Genomic DNA, 23,048 nt, shown 5'->3' on the forward strand with positions numbered 1-23,048 from the left:
TGGTAATAGCAATAGTTATTTTCCTACAGTCACTTCCCACCTAACTCAGAGTTAAAACATTCATTGCAAAGGTCTCCCAGCACCTACAGGCTCAGGCCTTCTACTCCCTCTTTGCCTTGTTTTCTAATCCTCTTTTCTTGTCTTTTTGTCTTCTAATCCTCTTGTCTTCAGGTCCTCTGTTCCTTGCTTACTCTGGGGCAGCCATACTTGCCACACTTGTCTTGAGCTTCTGCCTAAGAGCCTTCACATTTTCTGTTTACTTTGCCTGGAGTATTCATCCCCTAGATATCTGCATGCCTTACCTTTTAACTACCTTCAGATCTCTAAATATTAACTTATCAAACATGCCTTCCTTGACCACTTATATAAAATAGCAACTTCCCTCAACACTTAGTATTACTTATTCCCCTTAACCTGCTTTTCTTAAAACTTAATGTACTATAGGACTTATGATTCTATAGGACTTGTACATTTCTCTAATTTTGAATTTTTTACTACTTTTCAAAATGCAATCTTTGATACCTATAAAAGACCATATATGTAACATTATATATATATATATATAAAAAACATTAAGAGCATGATGTTGTAATGAAACCTGTGAGCCAATAACAATCCAAGAACTAGGATGTTACCAGAAACTTGTATCAACTTAAATGATTCTCTTCTATCCTATGCCCCTGCCTTTCTGCTAAAGGAGCAGACTGTTTTGTTTATAACTTTTTTATAGTTTTATACTTTTTAATAGTTGTGTTACATACATGTACTTACGCACACATACACAGCCATGCCTAAAAATACATTGTTTCATTTTTTGAACTTCAGTGTATTGCGTGTGCTGTTCTAGGACTTATTTCATTCCACATTATTTTTCTAAGATTTATTCGTGTTGCTGGTTTAGCTGTAGTTTCACTAATTCTTATTGCTGTATAGTATTTCATCATGTAAATATAACACAATTTGGTGTTTTTTGGCTATTACAAATATTGTTACTGTAAACATTTGTGTGCTTGTCTCCTGGAATGCCTGTGCAAGAGTTTCTCTAGGGTATATACCTAGGAATAGAATTGTGTCAAACTGTTTTCAGTGACTGTACTAATTTACTCTCTCACCAGAAGTATGTAATATCTACATCCTTTTATTCTCACCAGTACTTGGTATTTTGGGATGCCTTCATATTTACCAACCTAGTGGATTAAAATAGTATCTCATTGTGGTATTAATTTGTACTTTTGATTACTAACTAGGTTGACCATCCTTTCGTATCTTTATGGGTCATTCCTTTTTTTAATTGGAGGGACAACAATGAGAGATGTGATTGAAACACAGTGAAAGAGAGGCAGAATGGTGGGATATGAGGCCAGGAGGTAGGAGGGGTAGAGGTTCACTAGATAACGCTGAGCCTCGTCAGTGAGCTGTGGTAATTACTAAATCAGTCTGGGGGCATATGGCTTATAGAGAATTGACAATGGGACAAAGACTTGAAGCAGAGAGGCAAGTTAGAAAACAATTGCAGTAGGCTAATGTATTGCTCAAAAATGGTAGCAGGTTTGTGGGAGCAGTTGTTATTGATCATATTCCTTATCAGCTTTAATTTTTCTGTAAACAAGAAATTGTATAAGAGTAACATTTATTTTTCTATAAAAGCTACATATTCACTTATTTTTTCCTAAAAACCATTCTTTGAAGTTCCAGAACTTTATTTTTTTCATAGACTCAATAGCAATTTCATAGCAAAATTCTTAGAATGTGTTATATTTATTCTTAAAATGTAATGATGGCTTTTTTATTGCCAAAGATTTGAGGATTAATTGTTAGCGTAATAATTTTAGCAACATTGCATTGAATGGCTTTTATGAACTCAGCAGCTGTGGTTACTCAGACTCAACAGCTGCAGTTATCCTGACTCAAATGGTTTTGCATCAGTTATTAGAGAAGTCACAAGTTCCTGGTAAATTCATTTTTTGAAATCAGGAAACTTAAGATCCTCTTTTCTCTCAGATATCCTTCTATTTGAATATATTAACTCACATTTCAGGAACACATTTATTATTTACAACTTTGCCAATGGCACCGTCAGCAAAAAGAGGTAATATAGATGTACTTTTATACACTGTGTATAACCTTCTGGCTTCTAACTGTAAGCAAATCTGAATTTGAATACTTGTCATATTTTGAGTTGTATGACCATTTAAGACAAAAGCAAGGGGATTGGAAGACTTTATTAGTCTGCTTAATTTTGTAGCATATACAAAAATGATTTTATATTTATTACTTTTGAATGAAAGGGATTTTATATTTATTACTTTTGAATGAAAGGGAATATTGTAAACTTGATTTTTTACTTCTATAATTGATCATTTAGTTAAAAAACAAAAATATCTCTTAGTTTGAAAAAATGGCAATTAAAGGGAAAGAATTAAACATTATCTTTCCTTTGTGAATTATATTTCATGGTAATGAAAGAAAAGTTGATGAAAGAAAGCTTTTCTTTATTGAATAACTCTAGATAATAAATATAAAAGGAATGAAGAATTTGAAAAATCACCATTTAACAAACCTTGATAATTGATCCAGAAAATTATTATCAAAGGTGGAAACGATTAGATGGAAGATTGATGGGGAAGTTTGCAAGAGAGGGATCAGGTGTTACCACTTGTACCCAGTAATCAATCTTTGTATCACAAAGAGAAAGTATTCAGGCACTGTGTGCCTCCTGATGTGAGGCAATATGAAGTACACTTTCCAAAAGTATTCTTTCAGCAAAGTGAACCTGAACCTAATCAAGCCTTTAGAAATCATTTCCAGTAACAGGAAACAGAGGGGGTAAAGGAACAAATTAAACTACACCACTCGATCCAGAATGTGGGACGTTCTACAAGATAATGGACTCAGTTTTTTCAACAGATTAATGGCATGCAAAGAGGAAGGGCAGAGAAACTTCTCTACATTAAAGAGACTTAAAATACATAACAACTGCATACCCTTTCTGTGGATACTGATTCAAACAATCCAGTTTAAACAAATTTTGAGACCAATCAGGGAAATTTAAATACGGACTGTGTATTATATAACACCAATGAATTTTTATTAATGTTGTTAGGTGAAATAATAGTATTGTGGTTATGTCCATTTCTTTTTGGGATACGTACTAAGTACATAAGAGTTAAATAACATGATCTGGGATTTGTTTTAAAACACTTAAGGAATAATAACAAAATAAAAGAAAATAAATTAGAGATGATGGAAGCAAGTTCAGGAAAATCTTGACCATAGTTGAATCTGGATGGGTATCTTTGTGTATCCTTAAAAATGTTCTTAAGAAAATCAACTTTTATATATCTTTGAAAATGTTCACAGTAAAATTAATTTTACAGAATTAAAATAAATATGATGGATATTTATATATCTTCTTGACCTTGTCACCCAATAAATGTAGACAGCTTTTGTACTTACCTCCAAAAAATTCCTGGAGGAAAGTAGCAGGCCACTCCATGGTAGATGTTGGAAAAAATAGATACTTTCTGAACCCCTTCACAGTTAGAGCACAGGCATGACAGGCACCAGCACCAGCCTATGAACAGAGATCTAGTGAATCAAGGATGTGGATTCCTTCCCTCTCTTGGGAGGCAGCAGCACTCGAGGCAAGTTCTAGTTCCTGGGTAGCATCCAGAGCCAAGGCCAGTGATGAGAGTGAGAAAAGTCACAGCCTCTATGTTTACCAGGAAAATCAGCTTTTCCTTACTTATTCTGACCACAATAACCAGTGTTTTTACTGGCCGTAACACCCACTTTTCCACTTTCCTGGTGTTTCTGTGAACTACAAAGCATTGTTTTAATAATTATCATGGTGGTTAATTGAATAAACTGCACATATTTTTATTTTTTTATTTTTATAAATTTATTTATTTATTTTTGGCTGTGTTGGGTCTTCGTTGCTGTGCGTGGGCTTTCCTCTAGTTGGGGCGAGCGGGGGCTACTCTTCATTGCAGTGTGCGGACTTCTCATTGCAGTGACTTCTCTTGTTGAGCATGGGCTCTAGGCGGGCGGGCTTCAGTAGTTGTGGTGCACAGGCTCAGTAGTTGTGGCTCGCAGGTTCTAGAGTGCAGGCTCAGTAGTTGTGGCGCACTTGCTCTGCAGCAAGTGGGATCTTAGTTGCTTAGTTGCTCCACGGCATGTGGGATCTTCCCGGACCAAGGATCGAACCTGTGTCCCCTGAATTGGCAGGCAGATTCTTAACCACTGCACCACCAGGGAAGTCCTAACTGCACATATTTAGAGTGTATGGTTTGACATATGATACACCTGTGAGAACATCACCACGTCAAGATAGTAAACATCTCCATCACCCCCAAAAGTTTTCCCTAGCACTTCATAGTCCCTTCTTCCTCTCTCCCCTCCCCTATCCCAGGCAACTCTGATTTTTTTGTCAGTGTACATTATTTTGCATTTTCTAGAGTTTTATGTAAAAGGGTTATACAATTAAGTGAGCTTTTCTGTCTGGCTTCTTTCTCATTCAACATTATTGTTATAAGTCAGAAAGAGAAAAATATCGTATATTAACACATATATGTAGAATCTAAAAAAGTGGTATAGATAGTCTTATTTGCAAAGCAGAAATAGAGACACAGAAGTAGAGAACAAATGTACGGAAGCCAAGGGGGAAGCGGGGTGGGATGAATTTGGAGATGGGGATTGACATATATACATTATTGATAACTATGTATAAAATAGATAACCAATGAGAACATTCTGTAAAGCACAGGGAACTCTACTCAATGCTCTGCGGTGACCTAAATGGGAAGCAAATCCAGAAAAGAGGGTATATATGTATACGTATAGCTGATTCACTTTGCTATACAGCAGAAACTAACACAACATTGTAAAGCAACTATACTCCAAAACATTTTTTTATAAAGATTCACCTGTGTGATCTTATCAGGAGTCTGGGGTTTTTTTTGGTTTTTTGCTGATTAGTAGTCCATTGTATGGATGTAGTACAATGTGCTTATTCATTCACTCATTGAAAGACATCCATATTGTTTCCAATTTGAGGCTACAAAGATTAAGTTACTATGAACATTTGAACATTTTATGTTTTTGTATGAGCACATGCTTTTATATTTCTTGGACAAATACTTAGGAGTGAATGGCTGGATCATATGACAGGTACAGGTTTAATTTTTAATTAACTGCCAAACTGTTTTTAAATGTGTTATTTAATAAATTTTTAAAAATAAATATATGAAAGTGTTAGGAGACATGAGGTCTTATATATCTGTATGTATGGGTATATATATAATATAATGTGTATTCTGTGTGTGTCTAATAAATAACAAAGTATAATTTTACTCTCAGGAAGTGGTATTATTAGAACCACTAATTATACAAAAAATTATGATTATACAAAAAATTATGATTCAACAAAACATCATGATAGTACCTCTTCAAGGCAGAGATGAATCCAAACATTTCATATAATTTAATGATTAATTCCAGGTTTGAGTTATTTAGTATTACCCAGAGTTATATATAAAACATCAATATATATGATTTTATAATGAAGTGTTCAGCCTGTCACTCCAAATAATATATACCTCAGTATTTGAAAACTGGTATATTCACTGGTCTTAGTAAAATTTAAACATCATTTGATGAGAAATTCATTCTTAATATCCTTGTTAAAATTGTACAAACTAGGAGTTCTCCTGAGATTTATTTTCAGGCTTTTAATATCATATTGCCTAGAAAAAAATGATGATGTGAATTCTTAACATGGTACAGTGCCTGCACATTTTCACTTTTGATCTTGAGTGAAATCTCTCTCCAATCACCAACATAAATTACAGTTTGGCCTTGCATGTGACTGGCATAAATATTTTTATCGAAGACACAGGAGACATCAAGAAAGGGTTTTCCCCCCTTTATCTTGCATATATTAACATTAGAAAGATAAACCTCTGGATATTCTCCTGTATCTCACTTCAACAGGTTAGTGTACTGTTTTGTTTTTACAGTATGTGGGAAGATTTAATGTAGCTTGTTACATCTTGATATGTTTGGTAACACAGTAAAACATATTATACCTGGCCAAGCACCCAGAAGGAACATGCACATGTTAGCGGGTGGGTGAAGAGAGAATATGGAGTAAGTAAACTTTTACCAGCTCCCAAATAGCTATTGAAAAAGGAAATAATATTTGAGTTGAAGTTAAAAAAATATATATTGTTTAATGAATTTGTATATTTCAAATACAAATAGAAAAATGTATAGTGAATAAATATAATATGTTATATGAAAAGTATTATAAATTCTCTTTCTGTAAATTGTTATTTGAGAAAAAGGTGATTTAGCTTTTTTCCTTTCCAATCCATATACATTTAATTGCCTTTTATTGTGTGTTGGGATAATTAGATCTTTGTGTGCAGTGTTGAGTTAGTGTGGTGATAGTCTTATCTTGCTCTGATTTTGAAGGGAATATTTTCTAATATTTTATTATTTATTGTAATATTTACCATGTTTTGTAGATACCATTTATAAGTTTGTATTGGTCTGCTTGGGTTCCCATAATAAAATACCACAGATTGGATGGCTTAATAACACTAATGCATTTTCTCACAGTCTTGGAGGTTAGAAGTCTGAGATCAAAGTGCCAGTATGGTCGGGTTGTGGTGAGGGCTATATTTCTGGCTTGTAAATGACTGTCTTCTCACTATGATCTCGTATGGCTTTTTCTCTGTGAGTGTTTGCAGAAAGGGGGAGAAGAAAACAGATCTCTCTTGTCTCTTCTTATAAGGGCACAAATCCTATCAGATCAGGGCCCCACCCTCATGACCTCATTTAATCTTAATTACTTCCTTAGAAGTCCCATCTCCAAATACAGCCATCCTGGGAGGTTAGAGCTTCAACATAGGATTTGCGGGGTAGGGGTGGTGCGGGGTACACAAACATGCAATCCCTAACACAGGTTAAAGATTTCCACTATTCCCAGTGCTTCAGTTAGTCTTTGTTGCATAGCAAATCATCCCAAAACTTAGTAACTTGAAACAATAATGTTTTATGATTTTCCTATGATTCTGTGGATTGGTTTCATCTGGGTTCCCATATGAGGCTGCCTTCATTTGGAGAGTTGGCTGGCAGGTTCAAGATGGTCTTACTCATGTTTGCAGATGGCACTGGCTATTGGCTGGGGTGACTTGGTTTTCAACTACATGGTCTTTCAACTACCAGAGACTAGCATGGTGTTTCAGGATTCCAAGGCCAGAGCAGAAACTGCAAGTTCGCTTAAAGTCTAGGCTTTGAAAATTGCACATCCGTTTTGCCACATTCTATTAGTCAAACAAGTCATAATATCAGCCCAGCTTCCAAGGGGTGGAGAAGTAGATTTCTCTTGATATCAGAGGAGTGGAATGTTACTTTGCAAACAGGTATGATTACAGGGAGGCATAATTTATCAAAAGCTGTTATAACAATCTCACATATCTTTGCTAAATTTCCTTAGGGTAGTTTGTCAAGAATGTATTGGTGAACTTCATTGACCATATTTTCACCCAGTATTGAAATAATTATATTATTTTTCTCTCTAATCTGCTTATGTGATGAGCTGTATTTTCTATTATTGAACCATACATTCAGAGTCGTCATGTATGTCTTTTTTGAAAGGTTGTTTGATATTTGTTTATTTATTTGCATCTATCTTCAGGAGTAAGTCTGATCTTTGAATGTCCCCTTATATTTCATATAATGTTTTTACTAGCCTCTATTGCTTGATTTGAGGAATTTTGCCTCCTTTTCTAGTCTCTGAAATGGTTAGTACTAGATTTGAATTTCTGTTCAAGGAATGTGAGGAGAACTTTTATATTAACTGCTGGTGTCTGAGATTTACTTTGAGATAATGTTTTTAACTTCTCACTTAATTTTTTTATTTTTTAAAATTTATTTATTTATTTATTTTGCGGTACGCGGGCCTCTCACTGTTGTGGCCTCTCCCGTTGCGGAGCACAGGCTCCAGATGCGCAGTCTCAGTGGCCATGGCTCACGGGCCCGGCCACTCCACGGCATGTGGGATCTTCCCAGACCGGGGCACAAACCCATGTCCCCTGCATCGGCAGGCGGACTCTCAACCACTGCGCCACCAGGGAAGCCCTCACTTAATTTTTTTAAACAACTCTAGCCCAGTTTAGTTTTTCTATTTCTTCTTGAGACTGTTTTATTAATTTATATATTCCTAGAAATTTCTCAATTGGCCAAATTTACTTTTTATGGTATGAAGCTATTCAAAATAATCTCATATTCTCTTTTAGTCTTTTCTGTAATTATATTCCTTGTAATATTAGAATTTTAAATAAATTTTTGCCTTTTCTTACTTTATCTATCATCTAGCTATAATCATTTAATCTAGTCAGAAGTCTCATAATTTTATTAGTCTTTTAAGACTAACAAAAACTGACTTTTTAAAAAATCTGATCTCGTATCTGTTTTCTATTTTATTAATTTTTTTGCTCTTGTTATTTTCTTCCATCTACATTCTCAACCTTATTATTTGTTAAGTTTGGCTCTGTTTTTAGCATGCTTCTCTTTGATCATAAGTGTTTTCTGCTATAATTTTCCTCTAAGAATCTCATACACTGCAGTTCCATAAGTTTTGATATATGATATTTTCAGGATTGCAGTGTGTAGGGTGAATGTTAATGATCACAGTATTTCAAACAGATCACATTATCACCCAGAAGCCAAGACAGCGAGCAGCAAGTGTCCCTAGTCTTTCCCTCTGCCAGGCAGTTTGTTTTCTAATTAGCCTGTTGGGTGTTTTTTGTAGAGTTCAGGGCTTCTCTTCTCTGTCTTTGGAAATGTGAACCTTATGAACTCAATGAGGGACATTTTACAAAGTAACTGACCAGTGTTTTTCAAAAGTGCCAAGGTCATGAAAGAAAAAGAAAGACTGTCACAGTTTTGGATGAGACTGTGATAAATAACAACTAAATATAATATGGTATTCTCCTGAAACAGAAAGAGGACATTTGTGGAAAAATTGGTAAAATTTGAATAAGGTCTGTGGTAGTTTAGTTAATAGTATTGTACTAGCATTAATTTCCTGGTTTTGATAATTATGCTGTGATTATGTAAGATGATAACTAGGAGTAAAGTATATAATGGGAATTCTCTGTATTATTTTTGCCAGTTTTATATAAATCTAAAAATAGTTCAAAATAAAAAGTAAACAAACCAAGCTGTAGGCCCCTTCAGAGAGGCAGATACCCCAGGGCAAATTCTGGCTTCAGAACTCACTCAGGTCTCTAGATCAGCTCTGCCTCTTTGGCTCCAGCATTTAAAGCTTTCCCTTAATTTCCCTGGTGCTTCAGTCATAAATTTTAAAAGGTTTTTTTTGTTGATGATGTTGTTATTTATGCATAATTTTTAAATGTACTGTGTTATAAAATTTTCTCCAGATATTTAGTCTGCCATATTCCTTGAGACAAACATGTAATTTACTTTTTTTTTCACTGTAAATATCTTAATCAAAATAAATACATGGAGAAAACTATATAACTTTAAGTATACAGCTGGATGAATTATCAGAGTGACACACATGTAATCACCACACAAGTCTAAAACCAAAATGTTTCCAGTATCTCTCCATCTCTACCCTTTTCCATCACATCCCATTTTTAATTTCTACTCACTTTTTCCTCTCCAAAGGAAATAGCTTTCCTGACTTATAACCATGGGTTATTTTTGCTTGTTTTTGAATGATAGTAAATGAGTTATACAGTATGTTTTTGTTTCGGTGTATCTTGCTTCTTTCCTTCAGCTGTATGTTGAGACTCGTACATATTTTGCATGAAGCTTTAATTTTCATTGGTGTATAGTATTCCATAGGGTGATTATACCATAATTTATTTATTGATTCTACTGCTGATGGACTTTGGTTTAGTTGTTGTTGTTTTTTTCCCCAATGGGAAGATTAATTTTCTTGTTGCATCAACCTTCTAGACCATTCATCATACAAGTTTTTCTTTTTAATTAATAGACTTTATTTTTAGAGCAGTCCTAGATTTACAGAAAAATAAGCAGAAAATACATAGAGTTCCCATATATCCCCTAGCACTCCAGCAGGTTCCCCCTCTTATTAACATCTTGCATTAGTGTGGTACATTTTTACAACAGATGAGCCAGTGTTAATACTGATACATTATTATTAACTAAAGTCCATAGTTTACATTAGGATTCTGATATTTTATACTCTATGAGTTTAGAAAAAATGTGACTTGTATCCATTATGAGAGCATCAAGCAGAATATTTTTACCTCCCTGATAATCCCCTATACATCCCTCCTACCTCTAAAACCCCTGAAAACTACTGATCATTTCACTATTTTCAGTTTTGCCTTTTCCAGAATGTCATAGAGTTGGAATCATAAGTATGTAAACTTGTCAGATTGGTTTCTTTCACTTGGCAATATGGATTTAAGGTGCAGTTCATGGCTTGATAGCTCATTTATTTTTAGTGCTAAATATTTCATTGTACTTCATAGTTCTTTTTTATTAACATCTTTATGGAGTATAATTGCTTTACAGAGTTGTGATAGTTTCTGCTGTGTAACAACGTGAATCAACTATACATATACATATGTCCCCATATCTCCTCCTTCTTGCATCTCCCTCCCACCCTCCCTATCCCACACCTTTAGATGGACACAAAACACAAGCTGATCTCCCTGTGCTATGTGGCTGCTTCCCACTAGCTATCCATTTTACATTTGGTAGTGTATATATACATGCCACTCTCTCACTTCATCCCAGCTTACCCTTCCCCCTCCCCATGTCCTCAAGTCCATTCTCTACATCTGCGTCTTTATTCCTGTCCTGTCCCTAGGTTCTTCGGAATTTTTTTTTTCTTTTTTTAGATTCCATATACACGTGTTAGCATACAGTGTTTGTTTTTCTCTTTCTAACTTACTTCACTCTGTATGACAGTCTTTAGGTCAATCCACCTCACTACAAATAATGCAATTTTGTTTTCTGTTATGGCTAATATCCCATTGTATATATGTGCCACATCTTCTTTATCCATTCCTCTGTTGATGAACACTTAGGTTGCTTCCATGTCCTGGCTATTGTAAATAGAGCTGTAATGAACATTGTGGTACATGACTGTTTTTGAATTATGGTTTTCTCAGGGTATATGCCCAGTAGTGAGATTGCTGGGTCATATAGTAGTTCTATTTTTAGTTTTTTGAGGAACCTCCATACTGTTCTCCGTAGTGGCTGTATCAATTTACATTCCCACCAACAGTGCAAGTGGGTTCCCTTTTCTCCACACACTCTCCAGCATTTATTGTTTCTAGATTTTTTGTTGATGGCCATTCTGACTGGTGTGAGGTGATACTGCATTGGGGTTTTTATTTGCATTTCTCTAACGATTAGTGATGCTGAGCATCCTTTCATGTGTTTGTTGGCAATCTGTATATCTTCTTTGGAGAAATGTCTATTAGATATTCTGCCCATTTTTGGATTGGGCTGTTTGTTTTCTTCAAACTGAGCTGCATGAGCTGCTTGTATATTTTGGAGGTTAATCCTTTGTCAGTTGCGTCATTTGCAGATGTTTTCTCCCATTCTGAGGGTTGTCTTTTCATCTTGTTTATGGTTTACTTTGCTGTGCAAAAGCTTTTAACTTTCATTAGGTCCCATTTGTTTACTTTTGTTTTTGTTTCCATTTCTCTAGGAGGTGGGTCAAAAAGGATCTTGCTGTGATTTATGTCATAGAGTGTTCTGCCTATGTTTTCCTCTAAGAGTTTGATAAAGTCTGGCCTCATATTTAGGTCTTTAATTAATTTTGAGTTTATTTTTGTGTATGGTGCTAGGGAGTGTTCTAATTTCATTCTTTTACATGGAGCTGTTCCATTTTACCAGCAACACTTATTGAAGAGGCTGTCTTTTCTCCACTGTATATTCTTGCCTCCTTTATCAAAGATAAGGTGACCATATGTGCGTGGGTTTTTCTCTGCGCTTTCTATCCTGTTCCATTGATCTGTATTTCTGATTTTGTGCCAGTACCATACTGTCTTGATTACTGTAGCTTTGTAGTATAGTCTGAAGTCAGGAAGCCTGATTCTTCCGCCTCTGTTTTTCTTTCTCAAGATTGCTTTGACTATTCAGGGTGTTTTTTGTTTCCATACAAACTTTGAAATTTTTTCTCTAATTCTGTGAAAAATGCCAGTGGTAGTTTGATACGGATTGCATTGAATCTGTAGATTGCTTTGGGTAGTAGAGTCATTTTCACAATGTTGATTGTTCCAATCCAAGAACATGGTATATCTCTCCTATTTGTATCATCTTTAATTTCTTTCATCAGTGTCTTATAGTTTTCTGCATACAGATCTTTTGTCTCCTTAGGTAGGTTTATTCCTAGGTATTTTATTCTTTCTGTTGCAGTGGTAAATGAGAGTGTTTCCTTAATTTCACGTTCAGATAATTCATCATTAGTGTATAGGAATGCCAGAGATTTCTGTGTATTAATTGTTTATCCTGCTTCTTTACCAAATTCATTGATTAGCCCTAGTAGTTTTCTGGTAGTATCTTTAGTATTCTCTACGTATAGTATCATGTTATACGCAAACCGTGACAGCTTTACTTTTTCTTTTCCCATTTGGATTTCTTTTTCTTCTCTGATTGCTGTGGCTAAAACTTCCAAAACACTGTTGAATAATAGTGGTGACAGTGGGCAGCCCTGTAGTATTCCTGATCTTACTGAAAATGGTTTCAGTTTTTCACCATTGAGGCCGAAGTTGGCTGTGGATTTTTCATATATGACCTTTATTATGTTGAGGTAAGTTCCCCCTATGCGTATATTCTGGAGGGTTTTTACCATAAATGGGTGTTGAATTTTGTTGAAAGCTTTTTCTGCCTCTATTGAGATGATTGTATGGTTTTTATTCTTCAATTTGTTAATGTGGTGTATTACATTGATTGATTTGTGTATATTGAAGTATCATTGCATTCCTGGGATAAACCCCACTTGATCATGGTGTATGATCCTTTTAATCTGCTTTTGGATTCTGTTTGCTTGTATTTTGTTGCAGATTTTTGCGTCTATGTTCATCAGTGATATTGGCCTGTAGTTTTCTTTCTTTGTGACATCTTTTTCTGGGTTTGGTATCAGGGTGATGGTGGCCTTGTAGAATGAGTTTGTGAGTGTTCCTCCCCCTAGTATATTTTGGCAGAGTTTGAGAAGGATGGGTGTTTGCTCTTCTCTAAATGTTCTATAGAATTCGCCTGAGAAGCCATCTGGTCCTGGGGTTTTGTGGAAGACTTTTAATCACAGTTTTAATTTCAGGGCTTTGATTGGTCTTTTTATATTTTCTGTTTCTTCCTGGTTCAGTCTCGGGAGGTTGTGCTTTTCCAAAAATTTGTCCATTTCCTCCAGGTTGTCCAATTTATTGGCTTATAGTTGCTTGTAGTAATCTCTCATGATCTTTTGTATTTCTGCAGTATCTGTTATTACTTCACCTTTTTCATTTCTAATTCTATTGATATGAGTTTTCTACCTTTTTTTCTTGATGAGTCTGGCTAATAGATTTTCAATTTTGTTTATCTTTTCAAAAAACAGCTTTTAGTTTTATTGATCTTTGTTATTGTTTCCTCATTTCTTTTTCATTTATTTCTGATCTGATCTTTATGATTTCTTTCCTTCTGCTAACTTTGGGGTTTTTTTCTTCTTCTTTCTCTAATTGCTTTACGTGTAAGGTTAGGTTTTTTACTTAAGATATTTATTTTTTCTTGAGGTAGGATTATATTGCTATAAACCTCTTAGAACTGCTTTTAATGCATCCCATAGGTTTGGGGTCATCGTGCTTTCGTTGTCATTTGTTTTTGGTATTTTTTTATTTCCTTTTTGATTTCTTCAGTGATCTCTTGGTTTTTTAGTATTGTATTGCTTAGCCTCCATTTGTTTGTATTTTTTACACGTTTTCCTGTAATTGACATCTAGTCTCATAGCATTGTGTTTGGAAAAGATACTTGATATGATATCAGTTTTCTTAAAGTTACTAAGGCTTGATTTGTGACCCAAGATATGATCTATCCTGGAGAATGTTCCATGAGGACTTGAGAAGAAAGTGTATTCTGTTTTTGGATGGAATCTCCTATAAATATCAATTAAGTCCATCTTGCTTAATGTATCATTTTAAGTTTATGTTTCCTTATTTATTTTCATTTTGGATGATCTGTCCATTCGTGAGAGTGGGTGTTAAAGTCCCCTACTCTGGGAATTTCACCTTTTACGGCTGTTAGCATTTGTCTTATGTATTGAGGTGCTCCTATGTTGGGTGCATATTTACAATTGTTATATCTTCTTCTTGGATTGATCCCTTGATATTATGATATTATATTGTCTCTTTTAATAGTCTTCATTTTAAGGTCTATTTTGTCTCTTATGAGAATTGGTACTCCAGCTCTCTTTTGATTTCCATTTGCATGGAACATCTTTTTCCATTCTCTCACTTTCAGTCTGTATGTGTCCCTGGGTCTGAAATGGATGTCTTGTAGACAGCATGCATATGGGTCTTTTTTTGTAGCCATTCAGCAAACCCCTGTCTTTGGTTGCAGCACTTAATCCATTCACATTTAAGGTAGTTATTGAGATGTATGTTCCTATTACCATTTTCTTAATTGCTTTGGCTTTATTATTGTAGGTCTTTTCCTGGTGTTGTGTTTCCTGCCTAGAGAAGTTCCTTTAGCATTTGCTGTAAAGCTGGTTTGGTGGTGCTGAATTCTCTTAGCCTTTGCTTGTCTGTAAAGTTTTTTCATTTCTTTGTCGAATCTGAATGAGATCGGTGCTGGGTAGAATAATCTTTGTTGTAGGTTTTTCCCTTTCATCATTTGAAATGTGTCCTGACACTCCCTTCTGGCTTGCAGAGTTTCTGCTGAAAGATCAGCTGTTAACCTTATGGGGATTCCCTTGTATGTTATTTGTTGCTTTTCCCTTGCTGCTTTTAATATTTTTTCTTTGTGTTTAATTTTTGATTGTTTGATTAACATGTGTCTTGGTGTTTTTCTCCTTGGGTTTATCCTGTATGGGACTGTCTGCCCTCCTGGACTTGACTATTTCCTTTCCCATATTCGGGAAGTTTTCAACTATAATCTCTTCAAATATTTTCTCAGTCCCTTTCTTTTTCTCTTCTTCTTCTGGGTCCCCTATAATTGGAATGTTGTTGCATTCAATGTTGTCCCAAAGGTCTCTGAGACTGTGCTCAATTCTTTTCATTCTTTTTTCTTTAATCTGCTCTGCAGTAGTCATTTCTATTATTTTATCTTCCAGGTCACTTATCCGTTCTTCTGCCTCTGTTATTCTGCTATTGATTCCTTCTAGGGAATTTGTATTCATTTATTGTGTTGTTCATCATTGTTTTTTTGCTCTTTAGTTCTTCTAGGTCCTTGTTAAATGTTTCTTGTATTTTGTACATTTTATTTCTAAGATTTTGGGTCATCTTTACTATCATTCCTCTGAATTGTTTTTCAGGTAGACTGCCTATTTCCTCGTCATTTGTTCTGGTGGGTTTTTACCTTGCTTCTTCATCTGCTGTGTTTCTTTCTGTCTTCTTATTTTGCTTAACTTACTGTGTTTGGGGTCTCTGTTTCACAGGCTGCAGGTTCCTAGGTCCCGTTGGTTTTGGTGTCTGTCCCCTGTGGGTAAGTTTGATTCAGTGGGTTTGTGTAGGCCTCCTGGTGGAGGGAGGTCGTGCCTGTGTTCTGTTGGATGAGGCTGGATTTTGTCTTTCTGGCAAGCAGTACCACGTCCAGTGGTGCGTTTTGGGATGTCTGTGACCTTATTATTTTAGGCAGCCTCTCTGCTAATGGGTGCGGTTGTGTTCCTGTCTTTCTGGTTGCTTGGCATAGCATGTCCATCACTGTAGCTTGCTGGTTGTTGAGTAGAGCTGGGTCTTAGCATTGAGATGAGATCTCTGGTAGAGCTTTCACTGTTTGATATTACATGGGGCTTGGAGGTCTATGGTGGACCAATGTCCTTCACTCAGCTCTCCCACCTCAGAGGCTCAGGCCTGACACCCGGCCAGAGCACCAAGACCCTGTCTGCCACACCACTCAGGAGCAAAGGGAGAAAATTAAAAAAGAAAAAGAGAAAAAAGTGAAATAATATAAAGGTATTTAAATAGAAAATAAAAAAATATTTATTATTAAAATTTTAAAAATAAAAAAAAATAAATAAAAGAAAGAAGAGAGCAAGCAAACCAAAAAACAAATCGACCAATGGTAACAAGTGCTAAAAACTATACTAAGAAAAACACAAAACAAAAAACCCAAAAAGCGGACAGACAGAACCCTAGGACAAATGGCAAAAGCAAAGCTATGCAGACAAAATCACACAAAGGAGCATACACGTACACACTCACCAAAAGAGAAAAAGGGTAAAAAAGTATATATATATAAAAATAAAGTAAGAGAGCAACCAAATCAATAAACAAATCTACCAGTGATAATAAGCTCTGAATACTAAAGTAAGATAATCATAAAACCAGAAACAAATTAGATGCAGAAAGGAAACCCCAAGTCTACAGTTGTTCCCAAAGTCCACTGCCTCAGTTTTGGGATGGTTCCTTTTCTATTCAGGTATTACACAGATGCAGGGTACATCAAGTTGATTGTGGATATTTAATCCACTGCTCCTGAGGCTGCTGGGAGAAATTTCCCTTTGTCTTCCTTGTTCATACAGCTCCTGGGGTTCAGCTTTGGCCCCGCCTCTGCATGTAGGTCACCTGAGGGTATCTGTTCCCAGCACAGACAGGACGGGGTTAAAGGAGCAGCCGATTAGGGGCTCTGGCTCATTCACGCTGTGGGGAGGGAGGGGTATGGAATGCGGGGTAAGCCTGCAGTGGCAGAGGCTGGCATAACCTTGCAACAGCCTGAGGCACGCCGTGTGTTCTCCCGGGGAAGTTGTCCCTGGATCAGGGGACCCTGGCAGTGGTGGGCTGCAAAGACTCCCTGGAGGGGAGGTGTGGATAGTGACCTGTGCTTGTACACAGGCTTTTTGGCAGCTGCAGCAGCAGCCTTAGCGTTTCATGCCGTCTCTGGTGTCTGCATTGATAGCCATGGTTCGCGCCCGTCTCTGTAGCTCATTTAGGTGGTGTTCTGAATCCCCTCTCCTTGCGCACCCTGAAATAGTGGTCTCTTGCCTCCTAGGCAGGTCCAGACTTTTCCCCGGACTCCCTTCTGGCTTTCTGTGGTTCATTAGCCCCCTTCAGGCTGTGTTCATGCAGCCAACCCCAGTCCTCTCTCTGGGATCTGACCTCCAAAGCCGGAGCCTCAGCTCCCAGCCCCCACCCGCCCTGGCAGGTGAGCAGACAAGCCTCTCAGGCTGGTGAATGCTGGTCAGCACCGATCCTCTGTGCAGGAATCTCTCCGCTTTGCCCTCTGCACCCCTGTTGCTGTGCTCTCCTCCATGGCTCCGAAGCGTCCCCCCAGCCACCCGCCGTCTCCGCCCGTGAAGGGGCTTCCTAGTGTGTGGAAACCTTTCCTCCTTCCCTCCCACTGGTGCACGTTCCGTCCCTATTCTTTTGTCTCTGTTTATTCTTTTTTCTCTTGCCCTACCCAGGTATGTGGGGAGTTTCTTGCCTTCTGGGAAGTCTGAGGTCTTCTGCCAGCATTCAGTAGGTGTTCTGTAGGAGTTGTTTCACATGTAGATGTATTTTTGATTTATTTGTGGAGAGGAAGGTGATCTCCATGTCTTACTCCTCCTCCATCTTATAGGTCTCCTCTCAAACATGTAATTTACTTAACTTCTTGGACACTCCAATTTCTCATCTGTAAGTTGAGAATGAGCGTTCATTTTTAAAATCTATATTCTTTCTCATTCCTAGAAGGATTATACTGGATGTGACTTACAAAAATACAGATGATCTATTAGTGTAAAATCAATAGTTTAGGAAATCAAAGAGAAAATTAGGAAATGAAAAGAAAATAAAACTAGGGAAATAATTTATGCTAAAAGAAGACAAGACAAACAACAAAGCTCATGCTCTAAGGTTCTATAAAGTTGTTATTGTTAGATCAGAAATTCTTCTGTGTGCTTTATAACTTCCAAAAGAAAAGGAAAATACAATTGTATATGAGATGTAGTATACTACAATAAAATCACACCAATTGTTCAGGAGAATCATAGGTATTCCTGAAATGTCTCTCATTGTTCTTTGGAATGTGAACGGTTGGAATAGGGGTGACAGCATATTCTGCAGCTCCCCTCCAACCTCAGAGATGCTGCAAAGCATGCCAGTGGCATAATGCAAGCTGTTCAGTATGCTTAGAACATGGAAGAAGTGATGTATGTTTTTGTTGGGAAATTTCATCCCCTTTGACACCATTTTAAAGGAATGTCATTTAAAAAAGTATTTTTAATTGGTTTAAAACATGTATAATGGACATTTTATCATCTGTGCTTTGTAAAAAGATGAGTATGTCAGATTTTGTAAAAAGAAAAGATGGTCCGCTGTTACAAGTTATAGCCCGATCCTCATTATAAAATATTTTTATTATGCATTTGAACTCCCTTTTCATTACTCTCCGTTCATTAAAGTTTATAATGTATTATGATAGTGTTATTATGAAAAGCAAGCCTCGCATGTTATTTTTCTGGGAAGAAAACAAACTTTTTTGGGTTGTTAAACATTTTCTTTTTAAAATAGTTTTTAACATCATATGTAAAAAAATATTTGAACCTTTTTTCCTTTAGGTATCTCTTTGCATTCTTATTTGTTCTCTGTCATTTTTGACAAATTTAAGACACAAATAAGAGATAGCCAGTGTTACCAGAGCAAAATAGCACTTCTTCTGACTACAAACTAGTGATGTTTTGTGGTCTAGCACAGCTGATAAATTAGGTGCTGTTGTAGGGTTCAGCTAGAGCAAATGGAAATAATTTATCAGAAAAACAAAGAAAATGAAACACTGAATCACCACAATTTTTTCTAGATTAGAGAATCAATCAAAAGCTCTAGAAGTAACTTGAGTTTAACAGCAGGATTCTGTATGTTTAACAATTATGTAGTGCATTTATTTTGAAATATTTATGGCCCTTATTTTATTTGAACTTTAATAATGTAAGAACCCCCAAAATATTAAATACAGCCCTATCTCTTAAAAAGGAAAAACAATTTACATCTCTCAAAAAGTAAAACAAAATAAGTAGTTGACACACTGAAAATGTTGATGTTTAAAATACTAGCTTAGGAAAACATATTGTCTTGATTTGGGGATTTATTTTGTTTATGTCAGATAAGCAATGATATAGCACAATTTTAATATTAAGTTGAAATATTTATGAACCATCAGTACATACCTCACTGATTTTTATACATCTCCCCCAATATCTATAATACCATATATAGAATACTCAGTAATATTCTGGATCATTCTTAGCAAATGATTAAGAAGACTGATTGGTATTATTGAAATTGAAGCCATTAAACACTATTTTAGAAAAAAAAAACGTGAGTGAATTAATTTTGATGAGAATGATGATAGAGAAGCTGATAAAAATGTTACAAAAATGAAAGCCCTAAATAGGAAAGAAGAATTTACTTTGCCTTATTTTAATTAATTGATCTATACCTCCTTCATTTGAGTCTCATGTCTAGAAAAAACACTGAAATAATTTAAAATTGATATAGAACCTTAAAACTTAGATTTATTGTAATTTTTACCAGCCAATAATTACTTTAAATTGTTTTACTATTTTATAGTTTGCTATGCTATTTACTATCTTTCCACTCATTTCATCTTTTCAAAAAACCTATCTTTAATTTATCAGCATTTTGAAATTATGCAATTTAAATTATTCAAACTGAAAAATATTTTTGATTTCAGAAATGAGCAAATAGAGAGGTTATTAATAATGGATAATTAGAGCTTTCTGGCTAAAGAAGTAGCTTTTCAAATGAAGAGCCATTATAATATGTAACTTTTATAGTGGTTTCTCTCACCATTTAAGTTCTTTTGCCTTTTAACTGCTGAAATAAATCAATAAAATATTAATCCAGTTGAACAGGGAAAATGGGATTAAAACTTGTTTATAATATATATATTCAGTCTTTATAAGTAAATATGGCTATTTTTGTATCTATGTTTTCCCTCTGAATGAAGTTATGTTCATTTATTGCTACTTATTATTTTCTTCATTCAGGTTATTTCACAGTTGAGGATCTTGGGCAGATCAGTAACAGCTGGTAGCAAATTTGATAGAGAAATCTGGTCTAATGAACTTTCTCCTGTCCTCAATCTCTGGAAGAAATTAAACCAGGTTAGTAGTGGAATATTCTTCCTTTGTTTTCCCTTTTTTCTCCCTATCCTTTTTTTCCAGTTTTATCCCCAAATTGTCCATGTTGGTAAATATGTTGGTAAATTTTTGCATGGATCTGCCCTCAATGTATACAGTATCCTGGAAAAAGATGGAGGAAATAAAAGTAATAGAAGATCAGCCCAAGAAGCAGTGTTACCGTGTAATTTGTCTTATCCTGGTAATGTACTATGACGTCCTCTATGTCTGATACATATTTTGCTCACTCCTTGTCTTCTCTCGCCTCTTTCTGTAAAGTCAGTGACTGCTGTTAAAGGTGAAATTTTTCAAAGGAATCCAAGTGCTAAGGAAAAGCAATTCATCAACTGGAGTTGACTTGTTTCTATATTGTAAAGTAGTTACAGATTATAGATGGTTGCTTGCTCACTAGGCAAAACCATTACAGTATTATGATTACTATTCTAATTGAATAAGAACTTACTTTCTGGAATTAAAAAAATATAATTTTACAATTCATATGTTTAGTAATACTATAAAAATGCTTATATATCACATAGCCTTCTTCAGTAAGGGAAGTCAAATTACGCTTATTTAAGAACCTATGAAAAAGGTTAAAACTCTCTAAAAATTCAAAATCCTCAAACCTTATAGTATTGTAATTTCGAGTTATTCTGACTTAGTGTCAACAATTGGTGATTGTCAGGAGTCTGAATAAACAATGATCTCAAGTAACTGGAATTGCCACTTTATTTAGACCATCAGATTGATAAAGCTTTATATAGGTAGCTTGAGGAAAAATTACAGAATGAAAAGAAATACTACATCCCTTAGCATCCCAAACCCGTGCTCTCCCCCTTATGCCTGGTCATATAAGTAATCAAATTGTACAGATCCCTTTCTATGAAATCATGGCCTGATTTCCATTCTTCATGTCAATTCATATTGAAGTTGTTATTCTTTACCTTCTTTTTTCTTAAACTAACCTTTGCATATCTTTAAATTAATAACCCAGTTTACACAAATTTATTGAGGAAAGTTGCTGTTAATCTGCTTCTTATTTCTCTGTAACTCATTTGGTTTTTTCCTGTAGAATATTTTGTCTCTGATCTCCCTAAATTTCACCATAATAAATACAGGTGTGGATTTTGTTATGTTTTGTTTTGCATCTATTCGTTTGATACTCTGAGACCCTGCAATTCCAAAAGCCAGCCTTCCCAGCTATACCTGTTTCAGTTTGATCCCCACATTAGCTGGGCTGCATGCTGTGAAATATCAAGTACTCTGCTGTCTATGGCAGGTGCTTGATACTGCTATTTTTCAGTCCTAAAATGTTGACATAGTGGGCAATGTTCCATCCAGGGCAATATGAAAAGATAAGTTTGCAACCAGGAGCTCTCCTAGCCTGGCTCCAGCCATGGCATCCAGCCCTCAGCTGTAGGTTACCATATTCTCCACTTACAAGTACCCAAACCTTTCTGTCTCCCAGATGTTTCCCATTCTTTTGGTGCCATCTTCTGGGTTCAGTATCCTCTTGTTTTGTCAAAGACAGGATTCAGAAGGGGGAGGTAGTTTGCCATTTTGACCAGAAACAAACATAACTTTTTAAACTTCATTTTAACTTTTATTTGTAAGATAGATATAGATTCATTAAAAGGTTATCATTATATTATATTCATAGTAGTCAAATTAATCTGTCAAATATCTTGCACTTCATCCTGTTGTAATGTTTTGTTCTTTATCTCTCCCATTTCCTTCCTGAAGCTATTGCCATAATGTAGACTTCTTTCTCATATGGATTATTGCAGAAAACACCAAATTTGACTCTCCTTATAATATATACTTCCTCCAAGTCATATTTCAGATCATCACATTAATTTTCCTAAAGAAAATCATTTTTCACACCATGCCTCCATATCCAACCTGACTTGTAAGCCTCTTCCATAGTAAGGTAGCTCTCAGTGATTCCATCTGTGAGGACTTTCCAAATGCAATTTCTTTCTTCCAGAATCTCCTAGCTATGCTAAACCAGTAATGGGCAAAGTGCCAACATCTTTCAGAAGCCTCTCAGCTGTTACTCATTTCCCTCTTCATGCTTCTATAGTACAAACTTATAAATCACATAACCATAAAAGTTATATTTTAAACTAAGCAAGTTAATATATGGTGCTTAGGAATAAGAATTCTCTTATTTTGGGGTAGCTTTAAAATTTATGCATATAAATATTTCAAATAAACTAATGTCACATTTCTGTTTTAGAATTTTTCCATAATTATTTTTATCACTTCTGAACTTTTTAAAAAATTTTTCTTTTGTAAAAAAGGAGTAATAATCTTTTCTCTGCATTCATTTGTTCATTTACTTCATTCATCAAATATCTATTGATGTGTCTGCTATATGCTTGGCACTGTGCTAGATGCTGATTTATTAAGAGATGATAACAATACACAAAAATATAGGTATTACAGTGGTCTTTGGGAACCAAAATGAGGGAGTGTTAAATTTTGCTAAGAGGAAGTCAGAGGAGGTTACATTATGAGTAAGAAATTCTTTAGAGGGACTTCCCTGGTGGGCTGGTGGTAAAAACTCCACCTTCCAATGCAGGGGATGCAGGTTTGATCCCTGGTCCGGGAACTAAGATGCCACATGCGGCAGGGAAGCTAAATCCGTGCACCTCAACTAGAGAGCTCGCATGCCACACACTACAGAGCCCACGTACTCTGGAGCTCGCATGCCACAACTAGA

The 23,048-nt window shown here is 35.6% G+C and overlaps 1 protein-coding gene across 2 annotated transcripts in view; it reads left to right on the top strand.

Annotated features, from left to right (window-relative positions):
• Nucleotides 1–23,048, top strand: part of DYNC2H1 (dynein cytoplasmic 2 heavy chain 1) — a 372,035-nt gene that overhangs the window by 267,851 nt on the left and 81,136 nt on the right. For both annotated transcript variants that reach the window (XM_004282190.3, XM_049714064.1), the window contains exon 83: nucleotides 20,192–20,308. In XM_004282190.3, coding sequence (XP_004282238.2) covers nucleotides 20,192–20,308 — 117 coding nt within the window. The remainder of the gene's footprint in view (nucleotides 1–20,191; nucleotides 20,309–23,048) is intronic.

Source organism: Orcinus orca, chromosome 8 (genome assembly GCF_937001465.1).
Source record: "Orcinus orca chromosome 8, mOrcOrc1.1, whole genome shotgun sequence".
Lineage (NCBI taxonomy): Eukaryota > Metazoa > Chordata > Mammalia > Artiodactyla > Delphinidae > Orcinus > Orcinus orca.